The sequence below is a fragment of the Nycticebus coucang genome, chromosome 10 (assembly GCF_027406575.1).
Source record: "Nycticebus coucang isolate mNycCou1 chromosome 10, mNycCou1.pri, whole genome shotgun sequence".
NCBI lineage: Eukaryota > Metazoa > Chordata > Mammalia > Primates > Lorisidae > Nycticebus > Nycticebus coucang.
The window spans coordinates 108,166,607-108,193,961 of record NC_069789.1 but is presented as its reverse complement, the minus strand read 5'-3'; the positions used below and the strand labels follow the sequence as shown (position 1 = coordinate 108,193,961).

Sequence of the window (27,355 nt, the reverse complement as noted above, 5' to 3'; positions counted from 1 at the left end):
AAGAATAGCCATGCATTGTGGCGTGCGCCTGTAGTCCCAGTTACTTGAGAGGCTGAGGCAAGAGAATTGCTTAAGCCCAAGACTTGAAAGTTGCTGTTAGCTGTGATGCCATGGACCTCTACTCAGGGTGACAGCTTGAGGCTCTGTCTCCAAAAGAAAAAAAAAAAAAAAAAAAAGACTTTCCTTTGCTTTCTCAAAACACTTGGAATGAAATAAAAATTCCTACCACAGTTTTCAAAACTTGCTACAACCTGGTACTCTGACCTTATTCTCTACTACTTTGTTTGCTTATTCCGCTTTACCCACATGAGTACTCGTTTTATTGCCACTCTAAGAATACTACACTTTTTTCATTGCACCTGTTTAAATTAAAAAAAAAAACAATAATAATACACTAGGTGTTTCCGTGCCTGAAAAGCACTTTCTTCATAAAGTTCCTTGACCAGTTATCTCACATACTTCTTCACTTGAAATTCTACTCACATATTACCTCTTTAATGTGGCCTTCTCTCACTACCCAATGTAAAATATTACATACTGATCATTTTCTATCCTCCTGCTTTGCACTTCATAACACTTAACTTACTTAACATTATCTTACATGTTAACTTAGTTTACTGTTACTAGAATGTAAGCTTTTAGGGGCAGGAACATGTTTTTTCACCCTTGAATACCCATTGTCTAGAACAGGCTGGGCAGAAAGAGGGTGATTATTATCTACAGAATAATTCATGATCAATAACACATGAAGCATCACACTAATCTGTCTTCTCATAATCTTATCAAATGGAATGCTACCCTGTTTCCCCGAAAATAAGACAGTGTCTTATTTTAAGGTGTGCTCCCAAAGATGCGCTAGGTCTTATTTTCAGGGGATGTCTTATCTTTCGTATAAGTAGGTCTTATTTTCAGAGGATGTCCACAGGACATCTTAACATAGGTAATGATATTTAGGAGGAAAAGAATCTGAAGATAACATACTTGAATTGAGGCTGATAAATCCTGCTGTGCAGCCTCAATGGTCTTCCAAACTCCACCCTCTCCTCTAAACAATAACAAATCAAATTCATAAATGTTCCCTAGAAAGTCAACATGAAGATGAGATTGGTAACACTATACATAAATCCAGAAACTGAATTTTTAAAAATAATTAAAACTAATTTATGGAGAAAGCAGGACATCCAGCTTCCAGCCCAGAACTTCTGTACTGTCAGCAACCAAAGAACAAATTAAATATGGGTGATATTGGAAAAGGCAGGATTTTTGTTTAGAAGTGTACCTAGTGCCATACTGTGGAAAATGGAGGCAAGCACAAGACTGGACCAAATCTCCATGGTCTTTTGCTGCAGAAGACAGGTCAGGCTATTGGCTTCTCTTCCACAGACACCAAAAAGAAAAAAAAACATCACCTGGGGAGAGGATATACTGATGGGAGTATTTAGAGAATCCCAAGAACTACATCCCTGGAACAAACATGATCTTCACTGGCATTAAGGGAGAAAAGGCAGACTTGACAGCTTATCTCAAAAAAGCTACTAATGAGTAATAGTTGGCCACCGCCTTGTTTATTACAAAAGAGAATTACCTATGGCTTTTTTTATGTGTATCATAATTTGATTAGTTTCATTTACCAGAATTCAGATCATGAATGAATAACAGAATATTTTTGTTGGACAGTCCTGATTTAACTAAGACTGGCTTGTGGTTAAATGAATATGATCAGTTTTTTTGATTGTTATGGTGATTCCAGTTCAGTAAATGCTATCACTGTTTTCCCTTTCTTAAAAAACAAACAAAAAAACTAATTCATGAGTAGTACCCTAATAAATTATTTTATAAAAAACAGCTATATAGAGCATAATGGCAGATGGGAAAGATGTTTAGCTCAGCTCTCCTGGAGCAACGGGGGAGAGAGAGAGGAGGATAGACCATTCCCAGCATGGAATATTGTTGTGGAGTGGTAATTCGGGGTGTGTAGTGAGTGGTGGAATATTGGACTTGCCACAGCTGCAGAGACCCAGCATACCAAGCAAGTTTCTGCAAGCATGACCTGGCCAAGGCAGAGACTACGGTGGCAGCCACCTCCCTTACAGAGGTCCCAGAAGAAGCCTTTCAGTTTTTGGTTCTTGGGGGAAGCTAGGCATTCAGTGGAAAGACTGACGTGTGCACTCCTGAGCATAATTTGGTGGCCAGATCAGGGTGCTGTCTGGAGCAGTTCTGCCATAGTTTGGCAGCGGGTGAAACATCCATATGGGTAAAGTCCCTGGTCGGGGGCTCCCATTGTCGTAAAGATTGCTGAGGGAGTGACTCTTGCTGAGGGCCTAAGGTGTGGTAGTCTGAGTTCCGCCTGTGGGGAGCAGACCTACACTCGTGACAGGCCCAGGGTCTCTAGCACGCCATGGTAACTGTTGTAAGGGAAACCTGTGAGAACTGCCTCTGAACAATTGTTGACAGCTATGGAATCCCAGATCATTGGGGGCTGAGTGCTGACTGGGTGAACAGGTGATCACTAGGAACAACTAAGTTGGGGAACAGCTCTAAGCCTGGGGAAGAGAGGTTAACAGGTTAACAGCTATGTCATTTGTCCCCTAAATTCACTGAGCCAACATGTGCCCAAGAAGTATATTGCAACATAAATATATTCCTATGAAAGTTGGATCCCTACGTAATATATGTGTATGTTTATATACAAATTTTTTTTGATGTTTTCTCTTCTTTCTTTCCTCTATTGGTTGCTGACATTGCTTAAATAAGGCTATTTGAGTTTTTTTTTTTTCTCTCTCTTTATCTTGTTTCAATGTGTTTTGTTTTTTGCTAAGTTGTTCGGCTGGTTCTTTACCTAACTTCTATTTTACATTCAGTAAGAGTGAGGGGTCCTGTTTTTTTTTTTTTGGAAGGATTTTAGCTCAATTTATTCTCTCCCTACTTCACTCCTTGGCATTCTCTCAGTTGATAGAGACTCTTTTGCTCTTCTCATCTCTCCCACATAAAGTGCTTCTGCATCAGCTAAGATATTCCCTCCTCCCTTTTTCTTCCCTTTTTTTCATTTCTTCTTGATTTGATGTCTTTCTTCTTTCTTGATTCATCTTCCCTCCCTCTCCTTTATTTTATTCAACAGTATGTTTAATTTCCTTTATCTATTCTTTTATTTTTTTCTTCTTCTTCCACCATTTCTTTCCTGAAGGAAGGTGTGACACAGCAGTGGTCTGACAGGCAAACAGCAGCAGTAGTCTGGCTTAAGGAGGCCAGGAGAACTTTCTACTGTTGGCCCCAGGAAGAAAGGATAAGGAAGATCATCCTTCAGAACGTTTCTATTTTTCTTTCTTTCTTTTTTTTTTTTTCTTCCTTACTCAATTTTTCCTTCTTGGTTTTTGGGTTTGCTCTTTTTCTTCTCTTCCTATTTTTGGCAGAGGAAAAGTCTGGCTGTGTTCAGGCTGGTAAGGAGTGCCTGATTTAGATGACCCCACCCAGCCCAGCTCCTCAAAAGCCTTGAGCTATAGGTGTGGCCATAGCACTGTGCTGAACAGTAAAATTTCTTCTATCACTCTCATCCTCCCTTCCTGTCCTCTTTCTCACCTGTTCTTCAATTTTCTTCTGTTATTCCCCTTCCCCCTCCCTTTTTGATTTTATTTTTTTCTTCTTCTTCCTTTTTTTTTTTTTGCTTTTCTCTTACTCTTTTTCCCACTTTTTTCCTCCTGTTTTTTTTTTTTTCTTTTCCTTTCCTCTGGCTTCTCCTTGCTTGCTCCAACCCTCCTCTGCCTTCTGACCGCATACCAAGAGACCTCCTCATCACCTAAAATCTGAGACAAGGTAACTTGAAGCAAAGGAGGAAGTGAGAAGGGAAAAGATGCACAAGGAAGTGAACAAGAAGAAAGCACACATGAGGAGAAGCCAAAAGAAAAATCCAGGCATCATGAATAACCAAAACAGAACAACTCTTCCAAGGGACCATGAGGCAATTTTTAAAGAAGACTCATTTGGGAGGACTTCACCTAATGTGCATGATGCAATGGTACATTTTTTTTTTTATTTTTTTATTTAAAAAAAATTTTTTTTTTAGAGAGTCTCTCTTTATTGCCCTCAGTAGAGTGCTGTGGCATCACACAGCTCACAGCAACCTCCAACTCCTGGGCTTAGGCGAGTCTCTTGCCTCAGCCTCCTGAGTAGCTGGGACTACAGATGCCTGCCACAACACTTGGCTATTTTTTTGTTGCAGTTTGGCTGGGGCCAGGTTTGAACCTGCCACCCTCAGTATATGGAGCTGGCACCCTACCCACTGAGCCATAGGCCTATATGAGTATAATTGTGATGGATATGTTACTTAGTTCAATGTAAACATTTCACATTGTGTATCAAAGCAGTACCCTGGACCCCATAAATGCATCAATGTACAAACTTAGGATTTAAAAAAATTAATAATAATAAATACAGTGAAAAAAATAAAGAAGATTCCTCCTATAAAAAAATTAATGGATTTGACACAAAGGGAATTTAAAATATGGATGATTAAGACTATAAAGGGATTGGATGAGGAAATGGAAAGATAGAACCAAAAATCAGATGAGAGATAAGTATAATATAGAAAAGATATGGATGAGCTTAAAGAAACAAAGGAAACAATCAGGGAATGTAAAGAAGCAGTAGAAAGTATCAAAAATAGATTAGACCACAGAGAAGAAAGAACATCAGAATTACAGGATAAAGTCTGAGTTAACACAGGTAGTTACAGAGTCAGAAAAAGAGAAAAAGCAGAGCAGAAGTTTAGAAAACTACAAGATGCCATAAAGTGTTGAAACATATGGATAATAGGAATCCTTGAAGGGGAAGAAGATTGTCCCAAAGGTATGGAAGCCCTAAAATTTCTCAAGTTTGACTACAGATCCTGACATACTCCTTTCAGATAGATAACAAAACTGGATCATCTCAACTCTAACAGCGCCTCACCAAGACACACTGTAAACAACCTGTCCAAAGTCAAGATGAAGGGTAAAATTCTGCAAGCAGCTAGGAATAAATGCCAATTGACCTATATGGCAGAGCCATTAAGTTGACAGCAGACTTTTCAACCGGAACTTTCCAAGCCAGAAGAACATGATCATCCACCTTTAACATCCTTAAACAAAATAATTTTCAGCCCAGAATCCTGTATCTTACTAAACCTAGCTTCAAACTGGATGGAGAAACCAAATATTTTGTAGCACTGAGGAAATTAGTCACATTAAGACCAGCTCTACAGGAAATACTTAGACCTACTCTCAATACTGAACACAATGGACCACCATCAAAGAATACACCTAGAAGTCAAAGGCCAGAGCTTAGCTCCCACAATGGCACAAGGCATAAACTATATAACAAACTCATAATAAGATGAATAGAATTCTACCACACTTATCAATACTCTCAATAAAGGTGAATGGACTGAATTCTCCACTGAAGAGGCACAGGCTGGCTGATTGGATAAAAAAATCACAAGCCATTCATATGTTGTCTCCAGGGGACACATCTAGCCCGGAAGGACAAATCAAGACTCAGGGTTAAGGGATGGAAAACAGTGTTTAAAGCAAAAGCAAATCAGAACAAAGGAGGGGTTGCAATCTTATTCTCAGATACAAGTGGATTCAAAGCAACTTTAGTTAAGAAAGACAAAGGACACTTCATACTGGTCAAAGGAACAATACAACAAGAAGACATCTCAATTTTAAACACTTATGTACCTAACTCAAATGCTCCCAGATTTATAAAACAGACCTTTAGGGGTCTGAGCAATATGATATCTCAGAACACCTTAACAGTTGGGGACTTCAACACCCCCCTGACAGAACTGGACAGATCCTCTAAACAAAAAATAAACAAGTATACAAAGGACTTAAACACGACCCTGTAACAAATGGCATTAATAGACATATACAGAACACACCATCCCAAAGCAAAGAATACTCTTTTTTCTCATCAGCTCATGGCACGTACTCCAAAATAGATCACAACTTAGGATCTAAATCAAACCTCAGCAAAATTAAAGGAATAGAAATTATACCATGTCTCCTCTCAGACCACCAGGCTATAATGGTGAAGCTCAAGTCCAACAAAATTGTTCATCCCCACACAAAGTCTTGGAAATTAGACAATTTTATGCTGAATGATAGTTGGGTTCAGGAAGAGATAAAAGAGTAATTTGTTAATTTCCTCAAACACAACAACAAGGAAGACACAAGTTACCCAAACCTGTAGGACGCAGCAAAAGCAGTTCTGAGAGGAAAATTTATTCACAAATCATCTTATGGAATTAGAAAAAGAAGAACAATCTAACCCTACACCCAGCAGAAGAAAAGGACCAAAATTAAGTCAGAGATAAATGAAATTGAAAACAAAAAAATCATTCAGAAAATAAACAAAAGTTTTTTTAAAAAGTAAATAAGATAAGATAAACCTTTGGCAAGACTAACTAGAAACAGAAAAGTAAACTCTCTAGTAATCTCAATCAGGAATGATAAAGGGGAAATAACAACAGATGTCAGAGATACAAAAGATTATTTCTGAATACTACAAGAAACTCCATGCCCAGAAATTTGACAATGTGGCAGAAATGGACCAATACATAGAATCACACCCTCCCCCTAAACTTAACCAAAAAGAAATAGATTTTCTAAACATACCAATTTCAAGTACTGAGATCAAAGAAACAACAAAAAATCTCCCAACAAAAAAAAGTCCTGGTCCGGATGGCTTCACACCAGAATTCTATCAAACCTTCAAAGAAGAGCTTATACCCATACTGCAGAAACTATTCCAAAAAGTTGAGGAGGAAAGACTCTTCCCCAACACATTCTAGAAAGCAAACATCACCCTGATACCAAAACCAGGAAAAGATCCAACTAAAAAGAAGTTTAGACCAATTTCACTAATGAATATAGATACAAAAATTCTTAATAAAATCCTAGCCAACAGATTACAGCCTATCATTAAAAAAGTCATACATCACAATCAAGTAGGATTCATCCCAGGTATGCAAGGCTGGTTTAACATATGCAAATTCATAAATGTAATTCACCATATCAACAGAAGCAAAAACAAAGACCACATGATCATCTCAACAGATGCAGAAAAAGCACTGCATAAAATTGAACATCCTTTTCTATTAAAACTATTAAGAATATAGGCATTGGTGGAGCATTTCTTAAACTGATTCAAGCGAACTATGACAAACCCACAGCTAATATACTGAATGGAGTAAAACTGAAAGCTTTTCCACTCAGAACTGTAATAAGACAAGGTTGTCCTCTATCACCACTACTATTCAACACAGTGCTGGTAGTTCTTGCCAAAGCAATCAGGCAAGAGAAGAAAATAAAGGGCATCAAAATGGGGGCAGAGGAAGTGAAACTCTCCCTCTTTGCTGATGCTGTGATCTTATACTTAGAAAACCCCAAAGACTCAACCACAAGACTCCTGGAAGTGATCAAAAAATACAGTAACATCAAGATATAAAATCAATGTCCACAAATCAGTAGCCTTTGCATATGCCAGTAACAGCCACGATGAGAAGATAATCAAGGACACAATACCCTTCTCAGTAGCTTCAAAGAAAATGAAGCTGCTCACAAAAGAGGTGAAGGACCTCTATAAAAACTATGTACCCCTAAGAAAAGAAATATCAGAAGATGCTAACAAATGGAAGAACATACCATTCCCATGGCTGGGAAGAATCAACACTGTTAAATGTCTATACTTCCCAAAGCAATCTATAGATTCAATGCCATCCCTATTAAAATACCAACATCATACTTTCAAGACTTGGACAAAATAATTATTGTTTTTTTTTGTTTTCTTTTTTTTGAGACAGAGTCTTACTATATTGCTGTCAGTAGAATGCAGTGGTGTCACAACTCAAAGCAACCTCAAACTCTTGAACTTAAGCAATTCTCTTGCCTGAGCCTCCCAAGTAGCTGTGACTACGGGCCCCTGCCACAGTGTCCCACTATTTTTTGTTGCAGTAGTCACTGTTGTTTAGCTGGCCCAGGCTGGGTTTGAACCTGCCAGCCTCAGTGTATGTGGCTGGTGCCATAACCACTGTGCTATGGGCACCAAGTCCAATATAAGCTTTTTGGAAGGAAGAATGGAGAATCCTCAAAGAACTCAAACTAGACCTCACATTTGACCCTGCAATCCCATTACTGGGAATCTACCCAGAAAAAAAAAAAAATCCTTTTACCATAAGGACACTCACACTAGACTGTTTACAGCAGCTCAGTTTACAATCACCAAAATGTGGAAACAGCCTAAATGCCCATCAACCCAGGAATGGATTAACAAGCTGTGGTATATGTGTATCATAGAATAATATTCAGCCACTAAAAAGATGGAGATTTTACATCTATTCTATTAACCTGGATGGAAGTGGAACGCATTATACTTTTTTTTTTGAGACAAAGTCTCAAGCTGTCACCCTGGATAGAGTGCCGTGGCATCACAGCTAACAGCAACCTCCAGCTCCAGGGCTCAAGCGGTTCTCCTGCCTCCGCCTCCCAAGTAGTTGAGACTACAGATGCCCACCACAACGGCCAGCTATTTTTGGTTGCAGCCGTCGTTGCTTGGCTGGCCTAGGCTGGATTCGAACCCGCCAGCTCAGGCATATGTGGCTGGCGCCTTAGTCGCTTAAGCCACAGGCGCCAAGCCGATAAGAGGGTCTTTATCTAATAATTGCAATCAATGTAACCTGGTTCTTTGTACCCTCAACAAATCCCCAACAATTAAAAAGAAAAAAAAAAAAAAGAATAGCTATATAAGATAAGAAATTTTTGTTTTGGCTGGGACTAGGTTTGAACCCGCCACCTCCAGCATATGGGTCCGGCGCCCTACTCCTTTGAGCGACAGGCGCCACCCCTAAGATAAGAAATTAAAATAGGAAACCATTATACATATAAGAAATGAAAAGAATTGTAGGAGACTGCTGAAATTCATGGAAATACAACTTGGTAATCTAAATGAAAAGGATAATTATCTAGAAAAATTAAAATGTAACCAAAGCCAGAAACTGTCAGATAATGAGAAAACTGTCAAAGATCTACTTGCCCACACAAAGGCCATACCATCGGGTTTTATTTCTCAAACTCTTAGACCCAGTGATCTCATTCATTCCATCATACTGACATCTCTAAGTCAAGACTTTTTGTCTGAGCCTCCATCTCTCAATCCAACTGCATGCTACATTTCTTTGCTTGGAAATCTGTCCATCTCATAAAAGTCAATCCTTATGTTCCTAGCCAAACTCATCATCTTTCCTCTTACCAACCTATTCTTTCTTCAGATTGTTTCTATCAAATGCTACCAACTTCCAGTTACCAGTGTTGAAAATAAAACTGGAAATGCTTTCTTTTTTTTTTTAGTTCATAAACCCCACAATAATCCTAAAAATTTAGCAGAATACTCTTCTCAAAATAGAAACTTTATTTATTCTCGTATTCTTTTGCCAAGAATACGAGAATAAATAAATGCATAGATTCTTCAATCTAAAAGGAACTTAGTAACTAGGAAAGAGAAAACAATCTGGACTTTTTCCCAATGGAATGAAGCAACTTGTGCAAAACTAAAAGGCAGGGAAGACAAGGAGATACTCTGAAATTTGGACCCTGAGAATATATACGAAGAGAATTAACTGGGAGTCCATGCTAAAGATGCCTAAATGTTTCTTCTCAAGCCTTGAACCTTTAAGAAAAGCTACCCAGGAAACATCAATTGAGCTACACTTTTCAGAATAGCCAAGCTTTTCCTGGTAATGGCTCAAACTCCCTGGTTCTCTCTCACTCACCAGGGCTTATGCATCTTGCTCCCTCCTTCTTCACCATCCAGGGCTCTTTTCCTTGCTCCAATAATGAGATAACATCTGGCTTAGAAACAGAAACTCCTGCTTGCAAGAAATAAAACAGGAATTAGGTCTATAAATATCAGATCAAGTTCCTTGGTCACTAGAAAGATGGGGATACTGTAGGAGGGTGCTAAAGAAGTGATGAAGTATTCTGAAGAATGGGGAAGATGAAGTTGCCAATTCTACAAAATTCAACCTATTTTGGGAAACGTATGAAAAGAAAAATTTAGTAGAGCACATTGGACGCTTCCCAAACATTACACTGGAATGTAGTCCTGTGTGCAGATTCTGAATTATGGGGAGACCTCCTTACCCAGTGATACTAGGCTCTTATAGTTCTCCAACATCACCTTCCTGTACAAATTCCTCTGAGCAGGGTTCAGCCATTCCCACTCCTCTTGAGAGAAATTTACAGCCACATCCCCAAATGTCACCAAATTCTGAAATGACATAACACATTAATACTTAATTAGTGTTCATGGCCTCATATGAGCCTAGGTTAAAGAGAGTCTATACTTTTAAAGAGAAATATATTGCATATAGCAAAATTTTCAGTATTTAGGTTTTGAATAATGCATGTTAAGTAATTGCTAACTTACTTATCTTTGTTTAGTTTTGACATTTTGTCATGGAAAGTATACAATTTCAGAGATAATTCTACTGATGTAGAAAAGATTTATAACACACAAAAATTTGGACAATAACAGAATAAACAATCAAGTACAAAATATGTTATTCATACTAAATTCCAGAGCACTTCTCAATATGGAGAAACCAGAATACACTGGTATACATGGGTCTTCAAAGAGGAGACAAGCTATGAGTTAAGCCTTATAACAGGTATAGGGTCTGGGACTGCAAACTAAATACAACCTTTTTGGAAGAAAGTATGGAGAATCCTCAAAGAACTCAAACTAGACCTCACATTTGATCCTGCAATCCCATTACTGAGAATACACCCAGAAGAAAAAAAATCCTTTTACCATAAGGATACCTGCACTAGACTGTTTATTGCAGCTCAATTTGCAATTGCCAAAATGTGGAAACAGCCTAAATGCCCATCAACCCAGAAATGGATTAATAAGCTGTGGTATATGTATACCATAGAATACTATTCAGCCATTAAAAAAGATGGAGACTATACATCTTTTGTATTAACCTGGATGAAGTGGAACATATTATTCTTAGTAAAGCATCACAAGAATGGAGAAACAAGAATCCTGTGTACTCAATTCTAATATGAGGACAATTAATGACCTAGTACTCGGTGGGGGAAGGGGAGAGTAGAGACAAGGAAGTAGGGAGAGGGCTGGAGGGTCATGTGACATACCTTTTGGGGGCGAGACACAATTGTAAGAGGGACTTTAACTAACAAATGCAATCAATGTAACCTGGTTCAAAAAACTACAAAGAAAAAAAAAAAAAGAACAGGTTACTCTCCCTATAAAATACTATATCACAAACCCCTCCCATTTTAAGAAATTTATCAGGGACCCTGAGAGAACTGAAAGAAACAAAATGTACTAACTTACTAACCAACTAATGTCACTTGGAAAAATAATGAAAAAAAGATTTCAGAATGGGTGAATGATAGATCTCCTGTTAGTTTGATAGATCTCCTGTTAGTTTACCACCCCCAGTTCATCTCCACTTTCCAGGTAACCAAGTGTGCATTAAAGATTGGAGCCTCAGCCCACTGAAACCTTGGTGAAAAGGCCCCTACTTGGTGACCCTGTTCACACCAACAACAGTGAAGGTGAATGGCATCCCTGCCTGGATATATCACTCATGAGTGAAATCAGCCAGCGATGGGAAATGGACAGTACAACACCCAGAGCATCCCCACCATCTTACCCTGATAAAGGACTACAGCCCTGCCCCAGTCACATACCAGGAGCTGACTGGTCTACTCATGGCAGAAGCTTGAAGATGAGCAGCATCGGCGTGGAACTGATGACTGATTCTTTGCTTTGGACTTTTTCACCTTCCTTCTTTAATCTTAGATGTGAGACATGATGAAGGTTGTGAAAAATGTATCCAAAAGGTAACCCAAACTAGAGAAACTGTCAAAATTCTGTTATTGGTTTATTCTTATTATGAATATACAGGAAAGCCTTAAGGTACTTGCATATATAGTAACACCCAATATTAGAGATATGTGACCCCCCCCCCATGGGCCAGCTGTTTGCTACAATCCTTCTGAACCCCCAGAGCAAACTGAATTTTCCATGTGGTATACTGATATCCCGAGAAAGACAATAACTCGAGTTATAATAGAAGGAATACCTAAACAAATAAAAACAATCATTAATAATTTTGCAATATATACAGACATGTGTCTTTTTATATTTTCAATAATAACTAGAAGTTTTCCATGTAGAAATACTATATACTTCTAAAGAATTATTTCCATGTATTTAATATTTTGTGTTGTCATGTTAACTTTAATTCTCTAATTGTTAATGGTATATAATATATATTGAACTTAAAAAAAAATAAAAGAATGGTAAATCGGGTTTGAATCCAGCCCAGGCCCACCAAACAACAATGACGGCTGCAACAACAACAAAAAAATAGCTGGGCATTGTGGTGGGTGCCTGTAGTCCCAGCTACCTGGGAGGCTGAGGCAAGAGAATCACTTAAGCCCTAGAGTTTGAGGTTGCTGTGAGCTGTGATGCCACAGCACTCTACCCAGGGCAACAGCTTGAGGCTCTGTCTCAAAAATAAATATATAAAAAATTAAAAAAATTAAAAAAACCTGTGCCCATATATTTAATAAATATATTGTTCTACAAAACAAACCCCCCCCCAAAAAAACTGCAGGTTTCCCACTCCTGTCCTAGAGTCTAAAAGCACCTGCAGAAGTGGACTTAAAATCTGCCTTCAGTGTCTTCCCTCTCTGCCACTATGAATGATCTTGAAAGGGGTGGGCTGACTTGTGATATGTTCAAAGCCATGTGGAAATCATTTTCCTCAATAACTGCTAAGTTTGAAAGTGATCTTAAGTTCAGATCTTTGAAAAATTCTTTTTTTTTTTTTTTTTCATTGTTGGGGATTCATTGAGGGTACAAAGAACCAGGTTACATTGATTGCATTTGTTAGATAAAGATGGAAAATTCTTACATAATTTAGCTCATTGTCCAATATTACACTTTGCATAGAGCTGCCCATAGAAATTTACACAAAACTCTAGATCACATTTATACACATAAGAGAAGCAGAACAACAAACTCTATGAAATAAAACTGGACTCTGTTTAACTAAAGTATATTTCTGGAATCCAGCTTTATAATTTTGTCATATATCAGAAAGAATGGAAACAAATTTCATGCTTTTAAAAAAACAAAAAAAAACCTAAAAAAATAAAATAAAAAGATTTAAAAAATGGGGGAGACAAAAAAAAAAAAAAACATGTACAGAGTCTAAACTAGTATTTTGCCAAACTGCACAATGGAAAGGTCAGTATTCTGAGGACATTAATACAGTTATATGTAAAATTTGATGCTTATAACATTGATTTCTAAACACTTGCCAACAGCTGCCAAAGTGATGAATGTCATGATGTCAAACACATGATGACATCATGTATTTTACAATAAATATTACATATTTTATGTTCCATTTCATTACACATTCCAACCTGAGTCTTTTGTTTGCTGCACATTAAACATTTCTTTTACATAAACTTCTTCCCTGTAGATGGTTTTAAATGAATAGAAGTGATATGGCTTACTCAACAGCAGTCCTGATGTTTGAAAAGGTATTTGAATCAAAACAAAAACTTGGCATATATAAAATGAAGTTGATCAAAGCCTTTGACTTATAAATCTAAGAAGGGATAGTATTAAAATAAATTTCTGAATCCATATAACCAGCACCCAGTAAGAAGACAAAGTATTTGGGTTTGGGATACATTTCCTTTGAAAATAAAAATTGTCCTAAGACTCAGTGTGTAACAGGCAATAAAATATTATCTAACAGCTCTTGATCCTGATAATGCCACTAAGTTTCAACAATAGAGGATAACTTGACATGCTACCTAAGAGAAAAAATAATAGTAATTTTAAGTACTATTAATTAACTTAGTGACTATTTCCAAGTCTAATGTTAAAGTACATCAAAAATACAGTTCTCGGGCAGCACCTGTGGCTTAGTGGGTTGGGCACTGGCCCCATATACTGAGGGTGGTGGGTTCGAATCCGGCCCCAGCCAAACTGCAACAAAAAAATAGCCGGGCACTGTGGCGGGCGCCTATAGTCCTAGCTACTCGGGAGGCTGAGGCAAAAGAATTGCATAAGCCCAGGAGTTGGAGGTTGCTGTAAGCTGTGATGCCACAGCACTCTACCAAGGGTGATAAAGGGAGACTCTGTCTCCAAAAAAAAAAAAAAAACAGTTCTCACTACAGGAAGATACATAATTATGCATGTTTAATGAGCAAGTGAGTTTATTGTTACTTACAGTTCTAAAATACTACTGCTGCTTGCCCAACTAAGGAGCTTTATGATAACCTGGGTCAAAATTTCCATTTGGTACCTAAAAATTCAAAATGGTTGTTCTTCCTGCCAAGATAAATCTGGTCTGGACTTAACAAGGACTTGGTGTGTGATTTGTACATGCTCCTTAGCAAAGCTGGCTCTTAAGTTAGGCTGACATATAGATACATAAGACCATTCAACGGTACACACTTGTACTGATTTGTTAAATACTGAAATACCACCACACAGCTAGTTGGTAACTAGCTACTACACTGAGTCCTGCTAGTGACTACACAGATTTCCCCACAATCCAGCAACTAACAGTTATTGCCTACTTCAGCAATTGGACTTCCAGGATCCCAAGTAAGCTCTGCCATGGGCTCTTGTCTTAAGTGTTTGTTAAATATGAACATTACCTCTACTTTCACATGACTCTTTGAATAAATTCATATACACCACTGATTTTATGCAGAAACATTTTTACAGAAAAAAATGAATCATTATGTAAATTGCTAGTGCCTGAGCAGTGCTCAAAAATGTTAAAGCAGCGGCTATCTATCTATAAAGCAGTGGCTATCAACCTGTGGGTAACGACCCCTTTGTAACAATGAAAATACATCCTACATATCAGATATTTACATTATAATTTATAACAGTAGCAAAATTACAGTTATGAAGTAGCAATGAAAATAATTTTATGGTTGGGGGTCACCACAACATGAGGAATTGTATTAAAGGGTCGCGGCGTTAGGAGGCATTAAGAAGGATGAAAACCATTGCTATAAAGGATGCAAAAATATGGCTCCAAGAAACATCAATTTGCCAGGCGCAGTGGCTCACGCCTGTAATCCCAACACTGTGGGAGGCTGAGGAGGGAGAACTGCTTGAGCTCAGGAGTTCAAGGCTCACCTGAGCCACAGTGAGATCCTGACTCATGAAAAAAATGGAAAAACCCAGCACTGGGCGCCAAGGCAAGAACCTGTAATCCCAGTGACTTCCAGAGGCTGAGGCAGGGGGATTCCCACAGCCCGAGTCTGAGGTTGCAGTGAGCTACCACGCCCACTGCACTCTGCTCAGGGGCATAGGGTGGGACTCTGTCTCAATAACAACAACAAAAAAAAAGCAAAGAAATAAAAAATAAGCAACGAAATAAAATTTAAAAAAAAAAGAAAGAAACATCAATTACATGCAGCAGCTATTTAAAAGTACTTCCATCTCTAAAACACTTCTCAGTAGAGGGAAATCTGAGAAAGTGAATTAAGCCTTTAAGGAAGGAAGAGAACATGAATCAGGTCTGAAAACTGAAACCTGTGCTTTACAGGACTAAGAACTAACAGTCAACAATTTACTAAAACTCAAATACTTCAATACAAACTCTTTAAAATGCTGTGGGAAAAGAAAGAAAAAACACACATCATTTCTGCTATAGACAGTAATGAGGCAAATTTTGCTAGGTAATCTTCTTTTTTTTTTTTTTTTTTGCAGTTTTTGGCCGGGGCTAGGCTTGAACCCACCACCTCTGGCATATGGGACCGGCACCTTCCTCCTTTGAGCCACAGGCGCCACCCCCGTAGGTAATCTTCTTAAAAGACATTTTTTAGGGCGGCGCCTGTGGCTCAAGGAGTAGGGCGCCGGTCCCATATGCCGGAGGTGGTGGGTTCAAACCCAGCCCCAGCCAAAAAAAAAAGACATTTTTTAGCTGCACACATGAACTAATGGATTCCAGGTTTTGAATGTCTGACATTTTCCTTTCAGCCAATGAGACATGAATATCTTTCAAATATTTTTATATTGATTTGATAAAAAATACACATTTAATTTGTCACCATTAAAGAAAATTAGAAAATAGGGTGGAGTATTTCTACCCTCAATGACTTTCTTCCTTTTTAAGTTAAAGAACTGAAAGTCTTCCATCTCCATGGCTAACTCCTAATATCAGCCTATCTCCTAGAAGCAATCGTAATTAAGTTAGTATATATTTCTTCAAATGTTTCCTTATACAGATATAATTATGATATATTGATTAATCTATGATTATGTATATACAGTAGAGCCTCCATAGTTGACCACCTCCCTCCACTGACCACCTACCTCTTTAAAGTTGACTAATTTTTATAGACTAGACATGTACCACATGTATGTGTCAGTATAAGAGGACTAGTTCCTTATGTTGACCACCTCCAGATGTTGACCAGTTGGTTACAGTCCTTTGGATGGTCAAGTTACAGGATATTCATTTACTTGTAATATCACTTATGTTGGCTGGGTAACATTTGAACAACGATTTGAGTAAAGTGGAAAAATAAGACAAGACAACATGTAGGGGGAAGAGAATTTCACAGAAGGGAGGAGAAAATGCAAAAATTCACAGACATGAAAGAGCTTGACAATTTTAAGGAACAGCAAGCTCTCAAGTATGATTAGAGGAGAGAGAGGTAAAGACTTGTAGAAAATGAGGTCTGGGGTAGCCAGGAACTGGAGCATATAGGACCTTACAGGCCAGGGTAAGTATGCTGAATTTCATTCCAAGTAAGATGGGAAGCCAATGTCAGTTATGGGTAGGGAAAGGAAAGAATGGGCCTCATCACAGTCTCTTCACAGATTTCTTCATTTTCTACCACAGCTTTCTTCAAATCATCACCCAACGTCTATGTTACTGCCTGTCAAGGCATATTACAACTTCTTATATCTGACTCAGTCACTAGTGATATATCCATGTCACTTTCTTCCCTTAGCCTCTTTTTCTTCATCTATAAAATGAGCAACTTGGACAAGATTATCCATAATTTTCTTCCTGGCTTTATTATTTTTTTATTTAAAACAAGAGTCTTACTCTGCTGCCTGGATTAGAGTGTAGTGGCATCATCATAACTCACAGCAACCTCAAACGCCTAGGCTTAAGCAATTCTTTTGCTTGCCTCAGCCTCTTGAGTAGGTAGGACTACAGGTCTGTGTCACCACAACCCAGCTAATTCTGGCTTTATCATTTTACAAGCCTAGATCTGTGCTGTCCAATACAACAGCTGGATCTTTACATGTAGATCATTAACATTAACAATACAGTTCCTTAGTCATGCTAGCATGTAAAACTCTCCACAGCCACATGGAGTTAGTGGCTACTGCATTAGACAGTGCAGGTACAGAATATTTCTATCATCAATCACCAGGAAGTTCTACTGGACACTGCAACACTAGTTAATTCCTGCATGTCCTTCATCTTCTTCTTTACCATCATTCTCTATATTTCGCCTAGCAGTTTTTTTTTATATATATATAACCTATAGAATGTACTTAAACTCTATGTACTTTCTTCTACATCTGAGGAAAATTATTTTTTCTATATGAATAATCCATCCCTTAAAACAGTGGTTCTCAACCTTCCTAATGTTGTGGCCCTTTAATACAGTTCCTGTGGGTCACGACTCACAGGTTGAGAACCGCTGTCTTAAAATAACATAAGTTTATTATCATATAATAAGCAAACCAGTAGACACTGAATCCTATGAAGACAACGTCAACTGTTATTTACCACAGCACTTAGTATATAGCCTGTAATAACTATGTGTTTAGTGAATGAATTAACATTTTCCATTCTTATGGAATTCTTATACTTGCATTTCTTTCTCCACATTATATGCTGATCTTTACATGTTTACATCTTCTGGCTCCCATTCCGAACTATTTACTGTTTTCATTATTGTTGATTTATACAGTTTTTAAAAATGTAAATTTTGGCTCAGCACCTATAGCTCAGAGGCTAGGGCACTGGCCACATACACCAGGGCTGGTGGGTTTGAACCCAGGCCAGGTCTGCCAAACAACAATGACAACTACAACAAAAAAATAGCCAGGTGTTGTGGCAGCACCTGTAGTCCCAGCTACTTGGGAGGCTGAAGCAAGAGAATTGCTTAAGCCCAAGAGTTAGAGGTTGCTGTGAGCTGGGACGCCATGGCACTCTACCCAGGGTGACATAGTGAGACTCTGTCTCAGAAAAAAAAAATGTAGATTCTGCTCATTACTCTTTTTCATTTTTTTTAACTCCATTAATTTAACTCCACTAATCTTACTGAATGATTTAACTCCATTAACTCCATTAATTTAACTCCACTAATCCTACATTTTTTTTAACTCCATTAATTTAACTCCACTAATCTTACTGAATGACCTAGAATATCATTAACTTTTGCTTGCTATTAACTCAGGATATCCCTAAACTGAGTCCTCCTTATTCCCACACAATCCTACTATGTAAAGAGTGTCTAGAAAAATCCCTACCCTACCTGACCCACACTTCAAAAACAAGACCCAACATATCCTATTCCTCAAAATCACCTTGAGCAAGAGACCTTCCCATGTTCCTTTCTTTTTCTTTTGAAACACAGTCTCACTCTGTAGCCCTGGGGAGAGTGCCATGACATCATAGTAACCTCAAACTCCTGGGCTCAAGTGGATCCTCTTACCTCAGCCTCCCAAGTAGCTGGGATATAGCTGCCTGCCACAACACCCAGCTAGTTTTTCTATCTTTAGTAGAGACAGGGTCTCACTCTTGCTCAGGCTCGAACTCCTAAGCTCTAGCAATCCACCCACCTCAGCTTCCCAAAGTGAATTTCAACATGTGTGAATCACTTCACCCATCCAATCTTGCTATATTCTGTGACTAAGACAACCTACCTGTCTTGTCTTCCCTTCAAACCTAGGTCTGTGGAAAAGCTCTATGCCACCATTTAAATCTGAACATATGTCTTGACCCTCAATGAATGAAGTTACCACAATGAAGCCTTGTATATTCCAATGTGTGTATTTTTGCCTCTTGAGAGCTCCTAATACTGAAACTATAGGAGGTACTGAACTATTTCTTGAATGAAGATGAAAATACTTCCTATAGAAATAAAGGAAGATTGCTTGGCTTTTTGGGACATCCTTTTACTGGAAAGGAGGACATAAGAAAGCAAGTCACTGGATAAATGGAATTCTGTTAGGCTGGGGAATTTTGGAAAAACAGCAAAATGTTCATATATCCTGAAAAATAAGATGATGTAACAAAGAAGAGAGAAGAAATGATTCCTTACCTGGGACATGGCTTTCTCTTTAAGAATTTATGATTTCTATCCTCCTCCTTCAGGCTCTTTTCTGAGATGAGTAGTATCCTGAGAAAGTAGAGCTGGAGAAGGAAAAAGAAATCATAATATGCCAGGCCTGCCCTTGTTGCTCCCAGCATTACCAGCCTAGAAACCCTCCTTTCCTTCCCTTTTCCCTTCTCCCTACACCACCTAAGTAGATGAGAAGAGTCTGAAAAAGTCATTCATATCTAAATTTACAATTCTTTACCATGTGCTTTAGGTCTTAAGAATATATGTTTTCTGTGCATAAGTTACTCCTCATTTATAATTATAAACAATAACAAAAATTACAGAATGGCATTATTAAGTAGGGCTTTTCCTTCCTTTCACACACGAAGGCTCTTCACTGGTGAAATTAAACAATGTGAATATTGAGCCAAAATGGACACCAGGTCTGACTTGGTAATCCTTCTACCAGATGATGATGTTGAAAGGAAATATGTACCCTCTCTTTTCTGTAAGGATGAGAGATAAAGCAACAAAGTGAATGTCTCAGAGAAAGCATCTTTATACTGAGTAGATATCAGAGGAGTCTTGTGGTCTGGAGAATACTGGAACAAAAATTCAGGACACCCTGCTTCTGGTCCTGGCTAGGACAAACTGCACCTGAAAACCAATCTCTTGACTTTTCTTCTTAGAGATTTCCTCAGAAAGAAAGAAAAAGAGAGACAGGGAGGAGAGAGGAAGGGAAGGGCAGGCTATTTTATGAAAATATTTTAATCATGAAAACCTTTTAATCATTAGTTCTTTTCCAACATACCTCAATGCATTAAAGAGTAAAGCCATTACTTAAGAACCAAAGAAGCAGTACAACCGAATGGTGAGAACCACAAGGTTGGGTATCAAAACATCTGGGCTCAAATATCTGATCCACCAATACTCACTACCTATGTAATTTTTGGCAATTTGGGCAACCACACCAAACCTGTTTCCTCACCAGTGAAATGGTAAATATTCCCTATTAAATGTTGGGAGGATCCTGAAATGATCCAAATAAAAGATTTAACATAATGCTTGGCACATTCTTTTTGCTAAATAAATCGTACTTATCATTTCTTTTCATAAAGAGCACATAGTGGGTCTCCCTTTGCTTTTTCCTCTTCAATTCCTCAAATGCCCCAGAGACACAAACAAGAATGAAAAGATCTTTCTTGTACAACAGAGCAGTCTAAGGCTCAGAAACCCACTTTATTCTCCAGGCCTAAGGCTGGGGCTTCTCTTTTCAGGTCTCCCTCTCCAGCTTCCTTCTGTTTTCCAGCTCTCTTCTCCTCTCTCTGTCCCCATCTTTCCCTCTTTATCTCAATCTGTCTCCCCTACAATACCAAGTCTCCTAAACCCCAGAGCACACCAGCTTCACCAGGCACCAACACAGCCTCATGCCCATGACACAAACCAGACAAAGCACACAATCCATTCTAGCACTTCCACTGGCAGGCTGTGAACATGCCCCCATCCTAAAGCCTACCCTCTGTTCACAATAGGTCATAAAGGGCCACTCTAGGTCACAATGTCACAATCAGGATGACACAAAGTGCTAAATCACACACTCATGCAATCTTACATAATCATATCCACTGTTAGTTTCATAGTCACACTCATTGTCCCACGCACCATCACTCACATTCTCAAAATACTGTCAAAAATACGGTCTCACTTGGTCCCTACCTCATACAGCAACATGGTCTCACACACTATCACACTGTCAAACACTGTCACACAGTGACACTGTCACATACAATCGCAAACAGCATCAGGGTCTCATAATGTCCCACAGTCTCATATGATTCTACATGCACGAACTCTATTCACACAGTCACCCACAATCAGGTATTCTCACACACTGTCAGTTTCACTCACACAAGTCCTATACGTTCACAAATGGTCTCCCCCGGTCTACACATAGTAACACAGCCTAACACTGTCACACATTCTGAAACACCCAGTTTCAAATGGCCAGTCTCACACGGTAACATGGTCTCACACAGTGTGACAGTCCCACACACTGTCACAGGTTTCCTCACAGTCAGAGGCACGGTCTCACACAGTGATACATATTTTTACACAAGATCTTACGCTGTCACACATTCTCACGCGGAGTTTCACATTGAGAAACATATTCTCAGTCTCACACCGTCACATACATTCCCACATACGGTTTCACGCATGATGGCACAGACAACCCGGCCCCAGCTCTGTCCCACAGGCCTGACCGGGTGCGCGTTCGCTACCGGGCTCCTCACCGCCTCCTGCCTGCCGCCGTACACCTCCCTGGGCTCGGTCAGCGGGCCTGGTACCGGCCGGGCCGGTCTCTGGCCGGCGGCCGCGCTCACAAAGGCGCCGCGGCGCTCGTGCGGCAGCAGGGGCCGCTGGGAAATGAAGTCCAGGCAGGTATGGCGCAGAGGATCCTGGGACTACTCGCCCGAGCGCCAGCCGACAGCCCGCCGCGCAACTCGGTTGGAAGTCTTCTCTGCTGCGCCCTCTCGACCCCGCGGGCCTACAGAACCAGAGCTGGGATCATCGGAACCCTCTGAGGCAGTTCTTTCTACGGCTCGCCGGTCTCCCCCGAGGCCTTGGAAGGTCGGCTCAGGCAGCGCAGGCGCAACTCGCCGGTGCTCTGCAGGCGTGGCTGACCCGGCAAAGGCGCGCACGCGTGGTGGCCAGTCAGTGGTCCGGGCATCTGCTGGGGCTCTGAGCCCGGAGCTAGGAGAGCTGGGGGAAATGCGTGGTTAAGTGCGGGCTGCCCGGGTTTTCTTTCTTTCTCTTGCTGTATCTTCTTTTTCCGCCTTAATCTGTCTTGCATTGGCAATATACTGATCACCTACTGTGTTGGACACTGTTAAAGGCTCTGGGGACACGGTGAAAAAGCTGACAAAAATCCCCACCCTCACTGACATTCTAATGCGGGAGGAATTCAATAGTAAAAATGGTATACCTGTATATTGGGAAGCAATACGTTTTATTAAAAAAAAAAGAAAGAAAGAAAGAAAGAAGATAGAAAAGTGAGCCCGGCGTGATAGCGCAGGCCTGTGATGCCAGCCAGCACTTGGGAGGCGAAGGTGGGAAGATCCCTTGAGGCCCAGAAGTTGGAGACTAGCCTCAGCAACATAGCAAGACCCTGCCTCTACAAAAAATAGAAAAATTAGCCAGCCACGGTAGAGCATATTTGTAGTTTCAGCTACTCACAAGACTGAGGCAGGAGGACAGCTTGACCCCAGGAGTTTGGGGTTGCAGTGAACCCACTGTTCTCTAGTCCGGGTGACAGCTAGGTGCTGTCTCAACAAAACAAAACAAAAGCAAAGTAAGAGTATTAAAATTATTCTTTTACTTCTTCATTATTTCAATTTTGCCCTCTGAGGCAGTGCAAAAAATATACAAACTCAAGGAGCATTCTTTTCTATTCTCTCATTCAACAACAATCATCGCAGAAGACTTTTGTGACTAAATGTGTGGAGGTTTTCTCTATGCATACCAAGCAAGCAATAAATTCTACAGCGGATACCAGCTGGGCCTTCTCTAATTCAATTTCTACACTATCTGCCTGGCTGTTAGATGTGGAAATGTAGAAAGGTGCCACAAAGAACCAGGCTAATCGCAGAGATTTATTAAGAGCATCTGCAAGCAGATGGGCTGCCACTGAAAATGCCTCTTTTAAAGGGGACACTTTTAAAACAATTCAGACTGTGGTGTAAAGAGTAGCTCAGGTGGGACGGTACCTGTGGCTCAGTGAGTAGGGCGCCGGCCCCAAATACCCAGGGTGGTGGGTTCAAACCCGGCCTCGGCCAAATTGCAACGACAACAACAAAAATAGCCAGGGGTTATGGCAGGCGCCTATAGTCCAGCTACTCGGGAGGCTGAGGCAAGAGAATCGCCTAAGCCCAAGAGCTGGAGGTTGCTGTGAGCTGTGACTCTATAGCACTCTACTGAGGGCAACAAAGTGAAACTCTGTCTCTAGAAAGGATTTAATAAAAAAGAGTAGCTCAGGTGAATATGTAGCAGTTTTTCTAGGATGACCTCATTCTCAAACTTAATTGTACGACCTTGTAGGACAACAGTTCTGTTGGCCATTCCAAAAACAAAAAGAGCTCCAAAATTGCTTTCAAGGATGGACAAGATGCTGGCACTTATGCATAGCTTCCCAAGAGGAGTATCCAGAAGGTGACTGTAGTGATATTCAGCAATGAAGTATGAAGCACTTCTAGGATAAGTTCATAAACTTAATGGTCCAACCTCACATACTATAAGCTATTAAATTGTACACTTAAGGGCGGCGCCTGTGACTCAGTGAGCAGGGCGCCGGCCTCATATGCAGAGGGTGGTGGGTTCAAACCCAGCCCCAGCCAAACTGCAACAAAAAAATAGCCAGGCGTTGTGGCGGGCGCCTGTAGTCCCAGCTACTCGGGAGACTGAGGCAGGAGAATCGCCTAAGCCCAGGAGTTGGAGGTTGCTGTGAGCTGTGTGATGCCACGGCACTCTACCGAGGGCAATAAAGTGAAACTCTATCTCTACAAAAAAAAATAAATAAATTGTACACTTAAAAAACTGGAGTCAAAAAATCAGAGTGGGCTACATAACTATTAATAGTGTTATTAAATTATTGTTAATTTTCTTAGGTGTGATAATGGCATTTTCTTTTTTAAAGAGCAAGGCAAGGAAGGTTGAAATTTTAAATAGGACAACATACTGAGTTTGCCAAACATTCCTCCACAAGACTGCCCTTCCTGGGCTGGGTGCGGTGGCTCATGCCTGTAATCCCAGACCTTGGGAGGCCCAAGCAGGTGGCTCACAGATTGGAGACCAGCCTGAGCCAGAGCGAGACCTTGTCTCTAAAAATAGCCAGGCATTGTGGCCAGTGGCTGTAGTACCAGCTACTTGGGAGGCTGAGGCAAGAGAATCCCTTAAGCCCAGGAGTTTGAGGTTACTGTGAGCTATGACATGGTTACTGTGAGCTATGACATCACAGCACTCTACCAAGGGTGACAAAGTGAGACTCTGTCTCAAAAAAAAAAAAAAAAAAAACAATAAAAAAAACACTGCCCTTCCTTTGGACACCAGCTGTATGTTCAGGAGTCCCCTCACTTCTGACTAGCTGGCTACAAATTTAGGATTTCTACAACCCACCTTTGAAAGTATGAGAGTCAACCATCCTTATTTAACTGCTCTCAATATCAGTAATAACTATGCTTTTAACTTTGCTTTTATTGTATTACTTCATTTGGCCCTAAGCACAAAGCTGCAAAATCAGTGTTGCATTTTTTCTTTAATAGACAAAGAAAATTGAGATAGGCATTAACAGTTGCACATCAACACCATTTCAGTACTCAAAGAACACCAATGGAGAGGTCAATCACCAACCCCAGAAGAAATACTACTATAATTCCATGAAAAAAAACATATATTTTACATATCCTTGTACAAGTATCTAACATTTTAATCACATTCTCTGCATATTCTTATATTTTCTTCTTTAGATGTGTGGCTGGGACAGATGTATTTGCTGCATTCACTTTATGGCTTCTTATGTGTCTAGTCTGTCCCATAGGGACAAAGGTAGCAGCAATCTTTTTATGGTAAGCTTTTCACTGCTTTTCTCCTAACTCTTCCTTTTGGTTTGGTATGACCATTCCTCTTGTCATCACACCTTGTCCTTGATTGTACTCGTGTCCACAAAGATTCATTGCCATTGTATTTTTTTGTGGAGACCATGTGCATTTGGGGTATGTTTTATTTTCTTCACAGAATTGTCATGACAAATTTTTCGAAAAGTATTTTCTTCCCAATTGTTTCTTCAAATGAAGTTGGGACCAGTGGCTATTTGCTTCCCCCAAAAATCATATATTAATTGTATGCTGCAGTTTCAATGATGTTGAAGAAAATTGCCAGGGGCCTATGCAGAGTTCCTTGGTGACGGGAATACATTCTCACTAACTTATCAAGTGTGTCAACACCTGCTTTAGTAGCATTATAAAAGTTGATTACATCAGGTTTATTATCCATCACCTTCATATCATTATGCTATGTGGAAAGTACTGTAACTGCCTTTTCTTTCTTTTGGACATAACTTACTAATGTCACATTGGGAGAGAAGGCAAACCTTACTGTACCAGATGGAGAGTTTTTCATCAATGCTGACCTGAGTTCCAGGAGCAAATCCCTTTTATCATTTTGAATAGTACCAATTGTGGTTATATTCTTTTGAAGCAACTCAAAAGCCATGGCGATAGAGGTAAATTTTCTGGCCAGGGTAATATTTCTTTCCAGACTGATCCAAATGACAATTCTGAAGCAATCTTTTTACAATCTTGGAGCCACTATTGTAACTTTTCAGAAAGTTCTCAGATTTCCTAGCATATAGCTCCACCACCAAACCACAGCTTATAGAAGAATCACACAAAAAGGTTCACTTCAATTCCATACTTCCCAGGTTTAATTGGGAAGTAAAATGCCCATGGGAATGGAAAATGCCCATGGAAAGACACCAATTCCTCATTGACAGTGACAGATTCATGAGGACTGTAATACAGTGAGAACTTTTTTACAACTATATTTCAAAGGTCACAAACTGGAGCAAACTTGTGTTGCCATCTTCGAGTTTCACGTGCTGCAATATTATCAAAATGTAGACATTTCAGTAGGATTCACATTCTGTGTTGTGATAAAGTAGTGCAGTAAATTGGAAAATTCTCCTCATTGAAAAGATCTTGGAAATTATCTATTTTTCTGGTGCATACCACTGTTGCAGGAAGACGAGGCCCAATGGAGAGAATGAATACCCAAACACCATGTTTATAACAGGAAGGACTTTATTCAATAGCCTGGAGCTTACGGCATAGAAAAAGTCCAAATGGCTGCGCTCCCCGACTGGCTTGGTCTTTCCCTTTTTATTGATAGTCAAAAGTTCCACCCCACAGCTATCCTTCTCACTGGCCAGTTTGAATCAAGTGGGAGATGCTATTTCAGCCCCTACAGAACTACAGGATTTCACAGAACTTGGAAATTTCCAAGTTCCAGGAAGTAAAGTTGACAAATTCCCAAGAGCTGAGTTACCATGGAGAAGACCCTGCAGGTGTATCCTTCTCCTTGAGAAGACCTGTTCTTCTAGACCTCACTCTTCTCGGGAATCCTCTCTCACCACAATTTAGAAGAACTCCAATTAATTCTAAAATTTCTTCTTTTACAAAATCACCAGACTTTTGGATGTATATATCCTTATATAACCCTTTGAATATAGATTCTGGTTTGTAAACTTAATAATTACATATATAACTACCGGAATAACTCCCCAGGCTGCAGGCCCATGTAGGGTGCTGCCTGCCTCTTGCCACTTTTTAAATGGGCATTGCCATGGTAGTGTGAATCCTATCAATTCAGCAGGTGGTGGGGAAATGAAGATTTTTCCCCAAAACCTTTAGGCAAAAGTGGGGTTTTTGTTTTTGTTTTTTCCTTTTGGCTTTCCCTTTTAAATCTTAAATGTTAATATTGCAGGCCACAGGCATGACATGCAATGAGCAGATGAAGAACCAATGGAAAAGTGTTCAAAAACTCCTGTGTTAGCTAACAGGCTTCTGAATGTATTGCTGTGGTGCACAGAGAAAGCTGGAGAAGGTAGCAAGGAGATGCTGTATCAGCTACTACAGCCTTAAAACAAAGTTGGTGTCTCTTTGGACTTTAAAATTGTTCCTATGCAGCTTATTTTATTTTTGTTTAATCAAATAAACAAGAGGGTTTTTCCATGGGGGAAAAAAAATAATTACATGCATAGTTTCATTATCAAAAAATAGTTGGAAGGGCGGCGCCTGTGGCTCAGTCGATAAGGCGCCGGCCCCATATACCGAGGGTGGTGGGTTCAAACCCAGCCCCGGCCAAACTGCAACAAAAAAATAGCCGGGCGTTGTGGCAGG

At 39.8% G+C, this 27,355-nt stretch overlaps 1 protein-coding gene across 10 annotated transcripts in view; it reads right to left on the bottom strand.

The window, feature by feature from the left end:
* The window catches only part of ZNF583 (zinc finger protein 583), a 48,398-nt gene that overhangs the window by 3,998 nt on the left and 17,045 nt on the right, over positions 1–27,355 (bottom strand). Inside the window, exons 1-6 of one of the 10 annotated variants that reach the window (XM_053606859.1) lie at positions 21,686–21,850; positions 19,407–19,498; positions 11,754–11,925; positions 11,193–11,266; positions 10,176–10,302; positions 9,806–9,901 (exon numbers count right to left, since the gene is read on the bottom strand). In XM_053606859.1, coding sequence (XP_053462834.1) covers positions 9,806–9,901; positions 10,176–10,209 — 130 coding nt within the window. In that variant the 5' untranslated portion in view covers positions 10,210–10,302; positions 11,193–11,266; positions 11,754–11,925; positions 19,407–19,498; positions 21,686–21,850. Of the gene's footprint in view, positions 1–9,805; positions 9,902–10,175; positions 10,315–11,192; positions 11,267–11,753; positions 11,926–19,406; positions 19,499–21,610; positions 21,630–21,685; positions 21,916–27,355 lie in introns of those variants that run through there. The other 9 variants (XM_053606856.1, XM_053606857.1, XM_053606858.1 and 6 more) reach the window with 9 other exon arrangements.